We start from the raw sequence: 20,495 nt of genomic DNA on the forward strand, positions 1-20,495 counted from the left end.
GTAATAGAATACACAAAATTATGTCCCCATGAACCTGTAAAATTAGTCATCCACGAAAATTGGCCCCCACAAATTTCAATGATTCCACAGTATTTGCTCCCTCGTTGATCAGTGATCTTCATTACCTATGTATACATTAATGATGCTAAAGAGTACCAGTAGACATGAATTTACAGATTCCATTGATACCTCCCAAAATACTACATGTAGATGACACTTACCCATAATCTCTGGTTGCTAATCCAAAGCAGTTGCTGCATACCAAATACCATTAATGAAAACCAAGACATTTCAAAATACAAGTCGATTATCAGACACTTTTATTGTTATTATTTAAAAAAAAAGAAGAGAAAATTCATTTAAAATATGAGATATTTGTCTTAAAGAGAAACATACAATACCATAACAATTCTAAGAAAGCATTGAAACCAATGCTTGATAATGTACATACAACTTGGAAACAAGTTGATAATTTTCATAGACTTATTATCTCAAAGATATGTATGAAAAGCTGCACCTGTATAGATGAAAATGAAATCGGATCATAGAAAACAAATGTCAAATAATCAGTATCATTACAATTGTGCATTTCATTAAACAAATAATGGAACATAAACTCTCAAAAAAATAACAGTCTTTTAAAAAAAAAAAGAGAGAAAACATAGGTTTGTTAAACTTTTTTATGCCCTAAGGTAAAATAAATTGCTTTCAATTCACGTGTATTCTGCATATTCAATAAGATACAAGTCTCTCTTGAAAATGGCATAAATTGTCAACATTCTTGAGCACCAATAATCAAAACAAACTGCTTAAAACAAGCCTCCCCTCCCCCAACCCCTTTAACCTTATAATAAGAAAAGGGGGAAATGACGATTTTTGACCAGACTGAGCTTAACACTCCTGAGCTAGAGCTCGCCCAGAAGGTCTAGTTCAGCTATTGCGTTTTCTTTGGTGTCAGTGTTCACTGCCATCACTGTGATCTGTGTCAGTCCAAAGCACAGAGAAATCCTCACACTACTGGTGATGTTCTTCACTGTCAGCTTACCAATTTGAATGCTTGATTCGTCAATATAAACTGGATTATCCAAAGCAGATCTATATATCTTGAATGACATCTGAGGTGCATCTTTTTTCACAGGGAAAATTTCTTCATCTAGGTCAAAAGTCTCCCCAATTCCAACTTCATCACCAACAGTTACCATTTTAACAAATACAGGAATATTGTCCTCCCCTTGAATCTTGCACTTCAAATCCTCAGGGTCATGACCTTTCAAAAATACTCGGTAAAGCCCCACCCCATAGGTAAAGGCACATCTCCTAGATGATATAACACCAGGACTGTGTCCATATAACACAGCTCCTTTCAAAACAGCCAACCCTGCTTCATTAGCTCTGAGGAGCTTCGTACGAGGGAAGGATTCCTTGATTGTCTGATAGACAAATTCAGACTCAGAGAATCCACCCACCATCATTATATCTTGGATCTGACCTCTCAGTTCATGCAAGACATTTTCTGTTTCTTGTTTGATGCAATTGACCACTGGATTGAACAGTAAGGTTTCTATCAATTTTGCAGACAACTTAAGCTTGCCATTATCACTCAAAAAGGCATCTTGAGAAAATTCTGAGTTAGCAACTATTGCTTTTAGCTCCATTTTGTGATGTTCTTTTATGAATGTTTGGTACATGTAAGGAATTTGAAATTTCGGAGGTGAGTTATACATGTAGTCACCTTTGCCAAATTTCCTTTTCATAACCTCAATTTCTTTTTGCAAATCGAGGAAATCAGATCGGTAACGTTCTTCACATTCTTTTATGACAGAATGCCCAAATACGCTCCCCAGAAATTTGAAGAAGTTGTCATTGACCTTGTTTCCTCCCCAGTCCCCCCCACAGGCACGGTGAAGCTGTTTCAAGGAGCCATCATCCACAACCTCCATTGCTGTCAGGTCAGCTGTTCCCCCTGAAAAAGAGATCAATAAATTCTTCGTTAGTTTATGGCTGGTTCATAAAGAACACCAAAAGGACTTGATTCTTAACAACACTTTTAAAATCTCAAAAAGTGGGTTTTTTTCCACAAATATAACATTGTTTCTCTGTTCTGCTTTTAAATACTTCCAACTTATAATACATGTATTAAAATGTGTCTAGACAAAAAATGTCTGCTGAAAAGATAATGTCAGGAGCGTTGGAGAACCATAACATGAGGTTCTATTCACAATTATCTTCTGCTGTAGAATGTTTGATTTAAGAGCAAGTAATAAATGGTGTAGAGTTCTGAAAGTTTGATAATATTTGAATTTTCAATAAGTAATGTAGATTCAGAGAGACAACACAATATATGTTCATGTATCAATTTTTTGTAAGTAAATGTAAGTATTGATGCAAAAATATAAAATGGCTGAAAATCATGTATCACATTTTTGTCAGTATTAATACAGAAATATCAAATGGTTGAAAATAATTTAAGTCACCTCCAAGATCCATGACAAGGAATTTCTTTCCTGGTCTGTACTTTGACAACTCGTCTGCCTGTCGCTCTATCTGGATCTCTTTCACAAACACAGCAGCTACTTCTGGCTCTAAGGCAAGCATCAACTTATGTTGAGAGATTCCAGCCTGTGTATTTAAGACAAAGATACATGTACATGTCAGCTAAATCTGATGGTTCTTTGAAAAATCCTCGAAAGAGTATTATTGTACAATACAAATTGATGGATATCTTTCAAGAATTTCATGAGTTAACTCTACTAATAAAAGAAACTCAACTTGCTAATATACAAATATCTATATACATTTTGATACAAAATGCCCAAGAGCTTTAATAGTCATCTGTATTATTTGATAATCATTTGATAATCCCATGATAGCTAAATACAGCTGTGTAACGCTTAGATAAAATCAATAAAATGACAATTCTCCGACTTCCATTCACTCAGTTTATCTTGACATGTGCAACAAGTATTTATCTTCCAAGAGAACATTCAATTTATAACAAGATATCTGTGAGCCAATGCTCACTAGTGATACCCCCGCTCTGATGTGAATATGCAAAATAAGCAAAGTCGACATTAAACAGAAAGCTGGCATCCGATTGGTACAGAAATATATCCCACAATATGCCATGCCTAAACAAATAGTGGGTTAAAATTTCAAGCATCTGCGTTGAATAAATGCTGAGAAATCTTTGACGAAAATTTGTTTGAAAATTTTGGCTAAAATAAACAAAGTCGTCATTTAACAGGAAGTTGACGTCTGATTGGTAAAAAAATATATCCCACGATATGGTATGCCTATACAAATATTGTGTAAAAATTTCAAGCATCTGCGTTAAATAGTTGCTGAGAAATCTTTGACAAAAATTTGTTTGAAAATTTTGGTTACAAAATAAGCAAAGTCGTCATTTAACAGGAAGTTGACGTCCGATTGGTACAAAAATATATCCCACGATATGGTATGCCTTAACAAACACTGTGTAAAAATTTCAAGCATCTGCTATAAATAGTTGCTGAGATAAATGCGACAGAAATTTTTGTTACGGACGGACAGACAGACAGACACACAAGGGTAAAACAGTATACCCCCTCTCCTTCGGAGCGGGGGTATAATTACAATTGGACTGGCCCCATCCTACCACCAAGTTCCACATCCCTATACAGTTTCAACGTACCAAATGTCAAGCATAGCAGGGTTGAACTGCTATTTGAGATGAAGTTGATAATGTTCAAGGTAACTAAAGGTATGATGATTGGTAACTACTGTTTACAACAGGTCACAAGAGTGACTCGGGTGATATGTAAGAAGGTTATTGAGAAATTTACCATTTCAGCACTTTCTTGCATCAACTGCTTTGCTTGTTCACCCCAAATTGCTGGGACAGTTAACACCCAGCGAATATCTTCATTAGAGCAGTGGTCCTTTGATTTATCAAGCTGATGCAAAAGCCTCTCCTTGAAGTACTTGATGGACAAGGAAAATACCGTCACTGCCAAGCACTCCCTGCCTTTATCATCCTGAATGATTGTTTTTCTGCTAAGATTCTACAAAACAGAAAAAAATATTGCTACATGTTCACATCATGACTTTAATGAACAAACAGTGGCGTAGCTAGACCAGAAACGAAGTGCATGCTTTAAATGGCAGGGGGTCTGGGGGCCGCTATGAGGCCCCCAGTGGGTCAAGGGCGAAGCCTGGTGGAGCCCCAGGGGGTGAAGGCCCTGGAAGCTCATAGATTCTGACGATTTTTAACACTATAAAAATCATCGCATAAATTGAAAGGAATGCTCACTATTTAAGCATATATTATTAGGCAGTTAAAATTGTTCTGGCTATAATAGTTTAGGCATAAAATAAATTCACAAAACTTATTAAAATCTAAAAGAAGAAAAATCTTTTGCGTTTGTTTTTGACCCACTCAAAGCTTTTATTCTTAACTTTATTTTCACCTAGTTTATGGTAATGAAAATCTCAATAAAGCTGTGATATTCTATGGGGGAAATTTAAAATGATGGGTAAAACTAAGTTTTAATGCAAAATAAATCTTTGCTTTATTAGGTACATGCATTGTGTACTGTTTCTTTAATATGGTACTGTAAGACCACACTGCGTTGTAATATGAGAAATAAGTGTAGGCAAACAGATTCCGGATAAAGTAGGACCGTGTGACGGAAATGGGTTGATGGAATATCTAAGTATGGACCTTAATACTTGAATTCTTTTTTTATTTTTTGTTTATTTTCTTACCGAGTTTTTTCCTTTTTTTCTCCAAATGATATGCATGCTCAGGCATATAAGCATACATGGTAGCTACGCCACTGACAAAATAAACGTTATCATCAGCTAGTATTTATCGACCTGAGAAGTCCCTCCACCATGTTGGCCTGATTTAGACAGGCCAAATATCAAGTATAGAAATAGTTGAACCTCTTAGTCCATACATTAATTTTGACAAGCCATTTTATGTACATGTAGTTTTTGGTGTTGCTTTTATCTAGATACCTTGCAAATCTTACCTTCATTGTATAGTACCAGGGATGGGGTAATGGTAATTTGTAATGGTAATTGAGTGTAATTAATTACAAATTTTGATGTAATTGAAAGTAATGTGTAATTGGCCAAATTTTCAATTACATGTAATGGTAATTTAATTAATTACTTTCAAAAAAGACATGTAATTCCAATTACTTTTCAATTACTTTCAATTACACACTGATGTACATATAAATATGAAGCTGTCCACTACCCATTGTTCCCCACACTATCAATGGTACAAGATCAAGTTAGGATGAAAAGTTAAAAAGCATTGAACTATTATTATAGCTATCATACTTAATATTTTTCAGAATGAACTTTTTCAGGGATTCAATATTGAATAATAAGTTTCCCAAATTTAATTAAGTACATGTATTTGATGATTTGCTTGATCTCTTTTTTCTTAAAAAATACTTATTTCCCTTCTTATTAGAAAAATTAGTGTGTCAATTATCATTGAGTTAGATAGAAAACATCACTGTTTAATTTAAAAACAAAATCAGTGTTATATAAATTATCAAGTCATGCAGCCTAAAATACATAGAGCTAAAATGCATGGCTTCAAATGGGTTTTAAGTTTTTGATGCCTAACATGTCCACAGGGTGTGCTCCCTTATTGCCAACATTTGATAATTAGGTAGAGAACAACAGGTGTGAATTGTGTTTTGATAACAATTATAGTCTGCCCTCTACCTGAGATTAACCTGTAATTTGGCATTGTATTTATAAAGGAAAAAAAAAATATATAAAAATGCAAAGGATAAAGTTTTCATTTAATAGTTTTGCATGCTGGAAATACTTGCGTTGACATGATAGATGTAGGTTAGGGGATATGACTTTCAAATATTTATTGAATAATAAGGGACACCTCCATATTGTGACTACCGATACCTGCGTTTTGAAATAAACAATAAAACCAAATTTATATTTTTTCTTTCCAAAAATTGTTACTTATCAAAGTAGTTAGCAAATTCTCAAACAGTGAAAGTATTTCAATTATGACGAAATTTTATTCACATTATAGACATACCTCCTTAAATGTTTATGTGTTGTAGATAAATTATATAGTTTTATTAAATTTTTATGAATTTCAAAATGTAATTTGTAATTTAATTAATTACATTTGCAAAGTAATTGTAATTTAATTAATTACATTTGAAAACTCTTGTAATGGTAATGGTAATTTAATTGAAGAATTTAAGCAAGTAATTGTAATTCAATTAATTACTTTCCAATGTAATTGACCCCATCCCTGTATAGTACATATTACATTCAATTGAGAAAACAGCTTCTGCCATGCTGTGAATGGTTAATAAACTGTACGTGGAATCATTTAAATTTGTGGGGGCCAATTTTCATGTTTTGTAGTATTTTTCACTTATTCATGGGGATGTCATTTCATTGTTGCATCAGTTTTCAGTGTCAGTAAGAAAACTCTTTCAAAATTTGTTTCCACCCAGTATGTTAATTCATGAGGGCTACCCATGAATACCACAAAAATTGAGCCACCACGAATCTATTGATTCCACAGTATATGTCCACATGCTCTAATAGTCAGTTGCATTCAAGGTGAGCACATTATTACCTCATTTCTGTGAAGAGTCATCTTAAAATTGCTAAAGTAGAAATAATCTTGCTGTAACTTTTCTTCACAAAATTCTTTGTACTTCAACACCGCTTCCTGTCCAAAATCAACTAGGTGCTCAGACCTGTCCATAAGTAGAACTGATGGCTCTTTCTCTGAAAGCTTGTCTGAGCTTGAGCTTTTAAGGGTGACAAAATTGGCAGGATCTTTTTTCCAAGAAAAGGCATATCCAGAATATGTTGTCCCAAAGTCTATAGCTGCAACAAGCTTATAAGTCTGCGATAGTACTGAAAATAAATGTATAAAAAAGATCATCAAGAGAGTGGAATGAAGCAAAATCAACCTAGCAGAGAGAGGATCACACAAAATCTACCAAAGTTTTCGACAGTGTCTCTTTATTAATGAAAACCTAACTAAAATTTTCTTTGAATGTTAGTAATAATCACACATTTAAGGAATATACCATTTATAAAGTTATGCTCTCTTTAATTAAATACGTGAAACTAAATGTGGTCAACAAAAATCTTTAAAAATCTTTCAAAAAAATTGTATATGCAGAAAAAAATGGATGATTGGAAAAAATATAAATGCCTTTTTCAAAAATTTGCAATGTGCAAAGATAAAAAATTCCAGATATATAGGTCAGGTACCTGTTTGGTATGTGGGGAAAGCTGAAGAGCCAGCAAAGTCTGCACCCTTTTTTGATAATTCATCATACAAAGCAGATTTTCTGACTGGAGGTAAAGGTACATCGGCTTCCTTCTGTGGATCAAACCTCTCTTCATGACCAAAGGTCTTAACAACATTTTTCTTTTTTTTCAATGACGGAACATTTTTGGTGAAAGTTTTACCGGGATTCTTATCTTCCTCTGCATCAGAAATAATGGATTTAAGAGATGTTGAAGATGAAACAGAACTTATACTCTCATTTCCTTTTAGTGGAATGTCTGGGCTAGTAGGTGTCATGTCTAGTCTCTGTGGTCGTGGTGGTGATTCATCAAGATGCATCTTCTCAAAGTCAATATCCAGCTGCTTTGCTCCAGTTTCCCCCTGTTGGCCTCCTGTTTCCTCCAATACTTTGCCGACTTTTTGTTGGATTTTTCTGTCACTTTTTACTGTCACCAAAAGAAATCAGGCTGGAAATATGAAACAGTTTATGTTTGTTCTGCTGTGAGAATGGACTTAGCAACTACATATTTCATTATCATATATGTATATACAAAATGTTGAACTAAAGCTGTATGTCCTACACAGAATAACATCCCTGCAGACTTAATTGTCATATCAAACACCAAAAGTTAGAGCACTTTTGTGCCAGAACAAGACATTCTTCAACTTAAAAAACGATAATCTTTAATCAACTCATTTTTCTATGAACTTGTAATAAAGTTAACAGACATTGCTAATAAACTTGGTCCATAATCTCCTTTAACAAATTAATAAAATTGTATGGAATACTTATATTTAAACCTTGACCATTCAGTATCCATTTTAAGGTGATAAACCTATCTGAAACATTTTCAGCGGCAATTCACAAAATTAATAATACATATATATATAGAAATGTCCATGTTGACATTAATAATGGGGCTTAACAGTATGTGACAATATGACAGCATATACCGTATAACGGGTAAGTTCTGCGGTTGCTTATTTTCTGCGGTATTTAGCGGGCATGATAATCCTCAGAAATTAAAATTACAAACTATTCTTTAATCATTTACAAAATTATTCACTAATTACGATAATTACCGTATCTACCGGTTTCAAGCAGTTTGTATTCTCAAACGTGGTCAGTATGCTACAAAAGAAGAGTCTGTACGCGGTTATTATCCCTAATTTACTCGTAATATCATTTCTGGGTTAAACAGTTCTTAAAATCCCCACTTACTATATGTAACCCTATATATGTTACCAGGGACGTCTTTTCTAGTATAAATACATGTAGGCCTATCTTAAACAATACACACTCAAAAACGGGATATATTTTTTGAAAAATTCAGGTAAATAATTACACCTATCGACCTGCACATGTATTTTATTGCACAATTGGAAACGCAGAATATAATTTGATACTTTTTAGGGCCTAAACCGCAAAAATTTCGAGCCGCAGAAAATACTCAGTATACGGTATGTGACTTACCAGTATGCAATAAGATGACGGTATACATGCGACTTATGTATTATACCAGTTTGTGACAAGATGACAGTATATATGTGCTTTACCAGTATGTGACAAGATGACAGTATACAAGTGACTTACCACTATGTGATAAGTTGACACTATATCAATGACTTACCATATATTGTGTGACAAGTTGACACTTTACATGTGATTTACCTGTACTTGACAAGTTTACACTATACCAATGACTTACCAGTTTGTGACAAGGTGATAACTGCCTCAAAGAGGACTCCCTCTGAGGATGAATGGATTCGGTCTTCAACAAACGTCAATTCTAGAATCATCAAATTTCTTTTGTTAACATACAATGCATTGTTGTTCTATTTCAAAGAGAAAACAAGTCTTCCAGTGACTCAATGACAACTCCAACAAGAAGACTTTTATTCCAAAAATTACCAAGCATATTACTCAATCACCAATCATACCAAGTAATCTTTAACTTTGGAAGCATATGGACATTGACAATGAAGTTTCATTTAAGTCATAATTTTAAATCATAGTGTAGTGATCAGCAAATGTTTTGCAATGCATGATTGCTCCCTCCTTGTTATTTTATCTTTAAAATATGATATTACCCCTACCTATGCCTTGTGTAGGTATATGATATTACCCCTACATATGCCTTGTGTAGGTATATGATATTATCCCTACCTATGCCTTGTGTAGTTATATGATATTACCCCTACCTATGCCTTGTGTAGGTATATGATATTACCCCTACCTATGCCTTGTGTAGGTATATGATATTACGTACCCCTACCTATGCCTTGTGTAGTTAATGATATTACCCCTACCTATGCCTTGTGTAGGTATATGATATTACCCCTACCTATGCCTTGTGTAGGTATATGATATTACTCATACCTATGCCTTGTGTAGGTATATGCTCTCCCTGAACATTTTCATCTATTTTCAGAAGGTCCTCCAAATCATTGTTCCTCAACATTTTCTCAAATTCAATCACATTGTGATCGTCTTGGAGAATGAACTGAAGAAAGCTACTCATCCTCTTTTTACGGTTTCCATTTTTTGGCAAAATTTTCTCTCTAATTTCATCAACATCTCCAACGCATTTTGACAATGTTTCTTTGGCTAATTTCATCTGCATTTCCTCCAGGATATTTTTGTAATTAGACGTAATCATTTTCCTTATATTTTCTGCAATTGGAGATCAAAACATGTTACAAAACACCAAAGAAAACATTTACTGTTTAAATAACATTTATGTAGTTGAACTGCTATCCCCAGTTTGTGTACAACTTAATGTAAATCTACCTTGATGAAAGTAAAGTTGAAGAAGAAGGTCAGAGCCAGAAAATTAGGAAAATTGTTGCTCTCATTATTACCTATCTTTGAATTCAATGAAAACAATATATCACGAACAGGTAACTTTCAAACCTAACTTAAACATAAAATGAAGAATAGAGTACTCTTTAAGTATTATAATTATACTTGTTTTTCCTCGGACTGGAGTGTCTCGACGTCATTGGATGATATACGCTATACAAGATTTAACAACATCCCATACAAGCCAATCACCACAGAGTGATGCACTTTCAAGTATGATTAAACAAAGGAATGTTAGCCAATCAGAGCTTCATGTAAGCTTTTATACACAGGCCTCAAAATATGACAGAGTAGAATGTTATCCAATCAGAGTTTTAATAGAATTTATAGACAGGTCTTGAAATAATTTGACAGTGTTATCTCTTAAACTTTGATGCTGAGTTGTCTATTTTTCCTCAAGTAAAGTTAGTCCTGCTAAATTTGCATTTTGATGTACATTTTGTAAATCTGTATACTTCAGGAATCATGAAAACAAAAATATTACAAACTTTGCATTGACTCTTGCACTTTGTTGTGACTTTGTTTAATCTTGCACATTTAAGTTCTTTTGGGGAAAAAAACACCTGTCCAAGCTTTCGGTCAAGATTTCAGCATCAGTCTATGATTACAATGGCTAACATCTAAGATTGCCTTGTAGAGGATGTTTTTAAATATCATATCACAGAGGAGTACTTTTACAAGGAAGATTTTATTTAGATTGGAATAAGGTCAAGGTCATACAAAAGACCAGGGTTAAAAAAATAACTCCTATGTATTAGTCACCCAAGTTTCTGTCACCAATACCCATCATTTTGTGTAGGTTGATAAAGATACAAACGTGTACTAAAAATACTTCATGACCTACTCATCTACACGGCTCAGCATTAAAATCTCCTTAAAATAATAAATTTATAGGTAGCAAATTGTTTCTAAAATGTATATGTATAAATAAACAAGTACATGCAAAAACAGACATTTAAGACACACTCGCCTGCTCTGTTGTGAATGTCAGGTGGATCAATCAACTCCACAATACTACTATAACCAAGATCCTTCAAGGCAGTCACAAACTCCTTCACAACCTCAAAATCACCATCCTCAACCAAGGACAAAAGATTTTCAACTCTATCATTACAGCTATCAGCATTAAGAACAGAGTCTATGGCACTTTTAGCAAAGGCTTTAGATTTGGATAGTACATGAGCTATAGCCCTGGGCTCTAACTCAGAGACCAGTACATTCCTGTGGGCTTTTAATCGCTTTTTGATCGGTTCTGCATCTTCTGCCTTTGAAATTTTACCCACTAAAATTGACAAAAAAACATAGTTTTGATTTTGTGATTTCATATCTTAAAAAAAAAAATGGTATACTTATCCAAAACAATTTGGAGTTAACTTACCAGGGTTTGCTTTATAAACCTGCACCTTGATTTCCAGTGGTTCTGTTCCATCCATCATACTGGCAATATTGACCTTTTTAAGCATTCCAACAATCATTTCCACTAATCTGTTGTTGTCTCTGACATTGAGCAAAGTTTGAACTGCTTGGTCAGTCACTGGTCTCAACTGAAGTACAATGGAACCAGAAGAAACACCTCTAATGTCGACTACCCCATGCAAAATGGCTTCCTCCAGGATCTCAGTACTAGAGGAATGACTATCTTGTAACACTTGTTCCACCTGAGTTCCAGTTCGACCCCCTACTGACAATCGCATGTGTATATCTCCATTTACTACATCATCTGAAAAAAACAAAAATTATCTTAACAATCAATAAAGAACTGAATAAGCCTATTCAGCAACTTGGGGAATATCAACAGTTTCATTGGTTCTCATTTTAAATAACTTAAATCTCCAATAGGATCTCCAATCATTTGTAATTGGATACAATTCCTACCAAAATCACGCAATTTCCATCATGTAGTTTATTTAAAAGATGATAAAGGTGTTTCTAGTTTAGACAGAAATTAAGGAAAGTATTGTTTACCTGGTTCTCTTGCAACCCTGAGTGATAATCTCAAGTTTTCTGATTGTTCATGTGGCACTAAACATAAAAATAATACATAGTTAAGCATACTACACAGTAATGCTATATGTACAACAACCACTGAAGTTTAAGGTACCTCACTACACCTAGATTTATTCTTTTTAAGACACCACATTTTCGTCAAATTGTTAAGCAGCACTGCTACACTGTACATCAACCACTTGAGTTTATGGAACATGTACCTCACTACAACTAGACTTATAACGTCACAAGATGCATATTAAATGTTTGTCAAATTGTTTGTACATGTACTAATCAATTTGGTTGAATGTTGTCATAGCTAGTGGTTAAAGCATCAGGCTTGTGAACCGTAGATCATGAGTTCAAATCCACCTGGGGCTTTTGTTCACATTTACTGAATTAATGATTTTTTATCCAAAATTACACACTTTGCCTTCTATTTTATTAACATACATGTACTTCTTATCCATCATGCTATCTATCATAATAAAGTAACTTTCTGCTGATTTAACTAACTATTTCAAGATGTAGCGAGCCACCTTAATAAACAAGGCCTGATTGAAAATTTAAGAAACAAAATGTTTTCTTTTTCTACAAAAATATAAAAACATACCTGCTCCTACAGCTCCCGGGGCAGACTTCTTGAGCTCTTCTAAAATACTTTCATACCCTTCTTTTTGTAAAATGTACAGGAAAAAATGGAAGCAGTCATTTTCGTTCCCATTCACTGTTTCTAGGAGATATTTCATCTGTTTCTGCCGCCTGCTAGTCTCTGTAATTTTGTCATGAGCAGAAATCTCCATGGCTCCCTCTTCAAACAATAGGTCACTTATATCTAAAGGCTCAAGCTCCTCATTTAAAAATTCTTCATGTTCTTGAAGACATGGTGTTCTTAGACTTCTATGTCTTTGATTCAAATTAGGCTTACCTAATAAAAGATAATGTATATATGAAAATATGAACATTCAAAGTCTAAAAAAAAAAATCAAGTTTACAATGAAACTACTGGAAAACTAATGTTTGAAAAAACTCAATTTCAAGGGGTACTCATTTTGAATGGGTGATTAAAAATGTGTAGCAATTATTAATTAGCTAGTGTGGGCCAGTATTTCCAATGAGCATGTGCAAAACTCACTTAGTTTGTGACAATGCTTCATGTAGCTATCAAATGACAGCAAAAGATGTTTGAAATATTGTAATAAAGATTAAGAATATTCAAACCTTCTATGTGATAAGGATGCAAAATATCATCAGAATTGTATAAACAAGTGCATATTGTGAACATGATCATTAATCTTTGTTCCATTTTCCAGCAACAAAGAGTCAATGATCAAAGATACTGTATATGCGACATTTTTTTTCTTTCACAAAATCTTTAAAATCTTATAAAATGGCATAAAACGTTGACATCTTTTATTCTGCAATTTATTTTCTTATGATTTTAATGGATTATTATAGCAAAAAAAAACGAGACATAATTTCTGATAAGGTAAAAAGAAATATGAAAGTAGAGAATGGAAAAAGTGAAAATTGGATACCCGGTAATCACAAAAATAACCAGATATATGGCTAAATACATACATAACGCAATTATTACCTCTCCGTTTAATTTCTGCACTTTTATATTTCATTTTCTGTATTAAGTCTTCGCTTTTCAAATCCACTTCCATTACCCTGAAAAATTCCTTGCAAGCAGATTTCCCTCTTATCAACAGTATTTTCAGTAGTTTGGATATCTTGCGGACTGCATTTTTACAGCTTTCTATGTCCGAGATGTTTGTCGGATCAAGCTCATGTTCCATAAGGAATCTTGCATCGCCAAAGCAAGGGATATTCTCTTGGAGGAGAGTAAAGTTATGTTGTATGCAAGTTGAGTATTCAGCTACAAAAACACATAAACATGATTTGAGGTCAATGTGGATTTGTTTTTTTTTAAGGAATGTTTAACAAAAAAGTGAAACTGAGATCAAAAGTGAGCTGGTGTAAGTTTTCTGACCCCTGGGCCAGGTCTGCTTTGATGTACAATGTTTAAGAACTAAAAAATACCAGAAAGTACTTACAGGGTTTGTTCTTTAATTTTCTATCTTTTTGCAAGGTGTCCAGAACAGACCTATACCCCAAGGATTGCAGTGTACACACTAATTGTGCATACAATTCTTTTTTCATCAAAATATTAAGAAGAAAACTCAGTCGCTTATATCTTTGGTTAGATTCTGTGACATTATCATGGTCAAAGACAGTCAAGTGGCCTGCTTGAAACATTTCGTCCGCAATTTCTCTTGGCTCAAGCTCCATGTAAAGACAAGCAAAATGTCTCTGCAGCAATTCATGTGTGAGTGTTAAATTAAGTCTTCTCTGCACAGCACCTGGAAATCAAACAATCAATCTGACTTAAGTACTTTGGTAAAAGGCATTACCGATTTTTGTTAAATACATGTATCAATCATGATGGTTTCATATTATAGGAAAATCTTCTTAAAATATGTGATCTATAATTAGTTTTGGGAGTTCTACTGTGTAGTTCAAAATAATTGTCTATCCAATTATGAATTCTTAAATTACCCTCTTCCCTAATTCTGTCTGTAACACAACTTGATATTTTTCATTCTATTTACACTGTATTGATGATTATAGTTTAGACCCTGAGCAATTTATCAACATCAATTAAATATTAAAGTAAATAACTCATTGTTTATTTGAGTGTCACTGGTAAGCAAAATTTGATGCAAAAAAACTCTTTGGACAGACTATAAGATTACTTAATTATCAAAACACTACAGTCTAAATTTTTAAACATTTATGAAAAGACAGACGCATCATCACCATTTGCTGCCTTCAGTGTCTCTCCTTTAGCTTTTTCCTGAACCTCCAGAATTTTCTCTGAGACATGCTTATGACAGGACATTTGACATATGAATGCAACAAATTCTTTACATCTTTTCTTCCTGATAATCAGTTTAAGGAGTCTTTCACTCCAGTAATGCCTGGCACAATTTGAACAGACATATTCTTCCTTTTCTCTCTCACTTAATAACTTTTTTTGCATTAATCCATCTTGGAGAGACTCAAAAATAAGATTGTCTTTTATGAACACAAATAATCTTCTCGCAACTAATTCATCAGAGCACCCTGAAAAGCAAAGTTTTACGCTTTATAGATATTTATTGAAATGTTGTATTATTAAGATGACAACTCTATATTCATTTGACAAATTTGTTTATACATGTACTTTATATAATGCCTGACTCAGAACTCTATACTGAATAGTGGTACATGTATTGCAATCAATAAGCAAATTACTTTTAAATTGCTTATCTGATGCAATTATTTTGACAGTTATAAGCATTATTTTATAAACATTGTTTCGGCTCAATTTTTGTGTCAAAGATAAATCAAATAACATGTATATCTACATGAAAGTCAACAGAAACAAAGATTTTCTTAAATGTTTTACTTTTAGTTTTTTGTTTTTATTTTCAAACTCTATTATAAGGAATATTACCTGAGGACATATCAAGAGATCCAATACCTGAATCTACAACAAGAAAATTTACTGCAATATAATACATGTACTAATTAAAGAGGCATGGTCACGATTTTTGTAAAATTCAATTTTACTTTTTTATTATTTACAATACTTTTAAAAGTAATGGGTTTCTTATGTTTAAGTAAAATTTAACAGTCGGTCGTAGAGTTTTTCGTGCCCTGTTTTTGTTTACATATGTTCAATATACCAGTTAAAAAAATTTTCATACTGATTTGTCTATTCTCTTATTCATTTAAAGCATAAATAAACACGCAGTTTCTAACGTTTGACATATTTATTTTAAGTCTGAATATGGAATTTTAACTTCAACATTAAAAAATGTAAACGAAAGAAGCTTTGTTTACATATAACAAAGAATTGTAAACTCTGTAACTTGCTAAAAACTCAACAAATGATACTCAAATTTTGGGTGCTTATTAAAAATGCCTTACTAAAGCACTGTAAACATTAAAATTGGAAAAAAAAATTTTTTACCAAAATCGTGACCATGCCCCTTTAAGGCACATGAAATAAAGAAGCTTATCCATCATTACTTAATTATTTAGTTAATTTGTTAAAGAAACTTGTATGCATCTGATCAAGTTACCAAGAGACATCAATAACTTAATTGGAGAGACTTGTATAGCTGTTAATTCTCATAAACAACTTATGGTTCTGTTGTACGTGTCATTAACTCCAATGATCCAAAGTCTCATTTCTGTAAATAGAAAAAAATAATATGACTTACTGTGGCCTAAACACCTTAACTTCTGATATATGATTTATTAGGTCATGTAACAGACTGAGGGCAGATATGTGAAAATGTAATATTTGTTTTTTACATATATATTATATTTTCTATTATAATGATCTTCGAAGAGACTAAAGACATGGATGGATGTAAATATATACCGGTATATATATTGCTATTCATCCACCAGTTCAGGGAGTAATTTTGCTTTAGTGGGTATTGGAGATCAGATCACTGACATTTGCTTAAAAACCAGAGGCCTAAGGTCCACATCGCTCACCTGAGCAACAAAAGCTATAACTGATCAGGAAAGATTTAGACCATCTTTACAGTATCAAATACAAAATATCTAGACAACTTAGTAGAGTATATGTTTTATATTGAGATTTTTAAATTTTTCTCCACACATTCTGAAGTTAAACATTGAGCTCCTTTTGTTAAATGTTTCAGTTTTTAATTAGAGAATAAGATTTTTTAAAAAGTTTTCTTTTCTATTAACTCAAAATTAAAAATTACATCAACCTACCCTATTGTGGCCCTATGTATATTCTACCCACACAGATCATGATATAAAGAAGCTTGAATCTGCATAACCTTAAAGTTGCTTGGTCCGTTTTTATATCAAATTTTGTGTACGCTTTTGAACGATGGTTATACTAAGTATGTGTATAATAATAAACATTGCTGCTGCAATAGTTTTCTTGTTTAAAGCCATATTTCAAAGAAAAAGTTATGTAAAAAAAAGGTATCGTGTTATTTTTACCTCCTATCAAATTTCGCCCCCGACGTCAGGGTGGAGATGATTGTATTACAACTTTGACATCGCTTTTAATTATAGAGTCTAAATATGAGTACTGACATTGTACCAGTTATCGGCTAAATTTTATTTTTGTATTTCCTTATTTCTAGATACTTTTGGATAAAACTTGACATACTTTAATTAGTGATTTCCTTGTTTATCTATCTGTTATATATTTTGTCATTATTAAGACCTCAAAACATCTTGTTTTTGTGCTTTTTAGCATGACCTGAATTTGCCATGTTTTACGATTTACTGTACCAGTTATCCGCTTTGCGATAATAACATAGTAAAATCCCTGTACATTTTGATTTGATACTCTGCATAATTTGAATTATGCCCCTTTTTGGATCAGACTTAAGGTAGTAGGTGTTATGATACATAGAGGTTATAACTCATAAAATTATTCGTTTGCTATCATACGGTAATACACAAAATCATAGACTTTTCAATACATAATATTGTGCAACCAGGCGTTCAACTGCGCTATGAATCTCTTAGAATTTAATGAATTCCTTTTGTTTCTACACGTTTAATGTATTGATATTATGTCAAATCAAAGAAGGTACATATCACAAAGAGGTCATATTCTATTTTTCACTTACTGTGGAATCATTTAAATTTGTTGGGGCCGATTTTCGTGGACTGTGACTATTTTGTTCATTCGCGGGGAAGTAATTTCGTGGATGCGTCGTTAACTGTTTCAGTAACAAAGATTACTCTTTATAAATTTGTTTTTGTTGAGGATTTAAATTCGTGGGGGAGGGCTACCCACGAATACCACGAAAATTGAGCCACAACGAATTTTATAATTCCACAGTATAACGTCACTTCCCCAACTGCTGAAAGTGAAAGATGTAAATCAGCGGTAAACAATGATCGCTTGAGCGCATGGTTAAATTATATTCAAGGAAGTTTTCAAGCAAACTTACTTTTTTTTATTCGAAATAGACGACTGAATTAAAAAATCTCAGATAGTCGCATGCTATAAACCCGAACTCTCAGTTTAGTTGATAACTGGTCTTACCCAATAACTGGTACAGTACCAGTTATTTTCTAGCATATCAAACAAGAGGCCCATTGGCCACATTGCTCACCTGAGCAACATAAAACATAATTAGATCAGCTACATGAAGTCATATCTAAAATATTGGGACAATGAATGAGTATCAACGGATCCTGTATTTAAAGATTTTCAAAATTTTCTACAGATGTTCTTATGTTGGGCCCACAAGGGCCAAGCCCATTTTAACATTAATTTCAATGTAACCATAAATAAAGAAAGAGGTCGACTTCTGACCCAGATAAAAACTATCAGCTCGCTTCAAAAGCCTAATAAATCAATCAATTTTTAAAACACTCGCAATATGCATGTATTTTTCAGAAAAGTGATGTTTGAGATACACTCATGCCGAATTTCAAGTTGATGGGTCTTAAAATAGTGGAGATATACGTCATTATTCTCTCAAAGTCGCCAGTTTATTTTTACTCGGACATTTACCGTTCCAGGGCTCACGATGGGATTTTGCCTATGATGACAGCAGTGTTGCAACAAGTCGAGAAACATTCGCACTAATCTTTTAAAATCTCACATCAAACGTATGCTACTTACATCCTTAAATTCCGATAAAATTCCTTAAATACTCTCCAAACTGAACTTTTATTCTGCAGCCACATCAACTTCTGACCAGACCAGCCATTGTGATAGTTAATGTTAAACTAAGTTTCATTGGTTAATATTCCTGATGGTCCAATCAGAATCATTCTTTCTCGAAGACATCAAAATGGCTGGCCCTGTCAGAAGTCAATATGATTTAGAGTAATTGATATAATGCAACATTTTTCTCTTAAATGCGACTATGGCGCATGGCGCAGGTCCTTCCCAATCACTCTTTGTGTACTCATATTAACATTAACAATTTAAAAGCATAGAGCAAATCAGGATGAGAATCTAAATATTAATTTTATATAGCCTTTTCTGGCCAATTTGTTTTTGAGAAGAAAGTTTTAAAACTTTTTCTCTATATATTCCTATGTAAATTTTCGACCCCACTATGGCCCATCCATACCCCAAGGGATCATGATTTGAACAAACTTGAATCTACACTATCTGAAAATGCTTCCACACAAGTTTGAGCTTTTCTGGCTGATTGGTCTTCTTTGAAAGAGAGCGTGGACCTTCATTTTAATTAACTTTAATCCCTTTCACCTTAGAATGCTTTGTGCCAATTTTGGTTGAAATTGGCCCGGTGGTTCTGGAGAAAAGGTCAAAAATGTAAAAAGTTTATAGAAGGACGGACACTCTGACAGACAGACATTGAGACATATGGACAAATAGTGACCAGAAATGCTCACTTGAGCTTTCAGCTCAGGTGAGCTAAAAAAAAACAAACCTGTGTTCACTTTGTTCACTATTATTTCTGAAGTTTGTTTTGTTTAATTCCTAAACATTTTCATTATGCATTTTGGTTTAATGTGTTGGGGGGGGGGGTTGTATAGGCCCATAAAGAATTTACTTTTATTTACTTCTTTGAAAGGGGACCTAGTCTGCTGGCCAGTGTAAATAGGCAAAAGTTTATAGCTTTCTGGGATAAGTGGTTTGTATGGAAAATTATTTGATACTGTACATAGCCAAAAAATCAATCGGATCATTAAATCTTATATCTAGGCCTACAGCTTTTTCAGCCAAACGGTTTTTGAGAAAAAGGTTTTTGAAGATCAAAGCTATATTGTATGACAAGTTTTAAATTTCTTTGATATAGGCCTAGGCGCATACATTTAACGGCTTGTTGGTGGAGATTGAGAGGCCTGCGATCCCCTGACCCCAGTAACCCTCTCGTCTCTGTATCATTTATAGAGCTATAAATTCAGTCAACTTATGTAATGATATAATCATGCATGCATACGTAAGAATATACACGTACTTACAAATTTCGCAGCGCCAACATCAGTTTATTCTACAGTATCTTTCAACATCATCACGGTAATCATGGTAATAGAAAGCAAAATGGCCGATGGCAAGAGGGCAAGAGGAATGCAAACCGAAAGTAGGTTATCAAACAAACAAACAAAGTTTATCAACAGGACTGATTAATTAACTATTTTTGAAATTTCAAGTAGGCTATGGTATATTGTTATAAAGGTACCATTAATTTTCTAAAACACATTTAAATGCGGCCCATTTTGACTGGATAAAGAAGGCTTATATAGTGGATTTTCCAACCACCGATCACACGACGATATTTTTTTTGTGTTTCTACGACAGCCCATTGAGCTCATTTTAAA

The 20,495-nt window shown here is 33.4% G+C and overlaps 1 protein-coding gene across 2 annotated transcripts; it reads right to left on the reverse strand.

Moving 5' to 3' along the window:
- Positions 1–303: 303 nt before the first annotated feature.
- Positions 304–20,451, reverse strand: LOC128192797 (uncharacterized). Of its 2 annotated transcripts, none has more exons than XM_052865773.1 (17): positions 20,139–20,451; positions 16,268–16,378; positions 15,637–15,669; positions 14,958–15,263; positions 14,195–14,500; positions 13,732–14,016; positions 12,748–13,062; positions 12,114–12,170; positions 11,527–11,868; positions 11,119–11,430; positions 9,666–9,959; positions 8,995–9,075; positions 7,267–7,731; positions 6,617–6,903; positions 3,822–4,040; positions 2,475–2,619; positions 304–1,963 (listed from the first exon to the last, which is right to left on the reverse strand). In XM_052865773.1, the coding sequence occupies exons 2-17, from the start codon at positions 16,275–16,277 to the stop codon at positions 906–908; spliced, it is 4,515 nt and encodes a 1,504-aa protein (XP_052721733.1). In that variant the 5' UTR covers positions 16,278–16,378; positions 20,139–20,451; the 3' UTR covers positions 304–905. The 2 variants fall into 2 exon arrangements, with proteins under 2 accessions (XP_052721733.1, XP_052721734.1); XM_052865774.1 differs by having other exon boundaries at positions 20,135–20,451.
- Between the last annotated feature and the right edge of the window lie 44 nt (positions 20,452–20,495).

The sequence above is a fragment of the Crassostrea angulata genome, chromosome 7 (assembly GCF_025612915.1).
Source record: "Crassostrea angulata isolate pt1a10 chromosome 7, ASM2561291v2, whole genome shotgun sequence".
NCBI classification, from domain to species: domain Eukaryota; kingdom Metazoa; phylum Mollusca; class Bivalvia; order Ostreida; family Ostreidae; genus Magallana; species Magallana angulata.

Coding starts and splice junctions, on each gene's coding strand:
- LOC128192797 (XM_052865773.1), bottom strand. Junction 14,501..14,957: donor GACACTGAAGGCAGCAAATG/GTGATGATGCGT, acceptor TTTGATTTCCAG/GTGCTGTGCAGAGAAGACTT. Junction 12,171..12,747: donor CCCGGGAGCTGTAGGAGCAG/GTATGTTTTTAT, acceptor TTTTATGTTTAG/TGCCACATGAACAATCAGAA.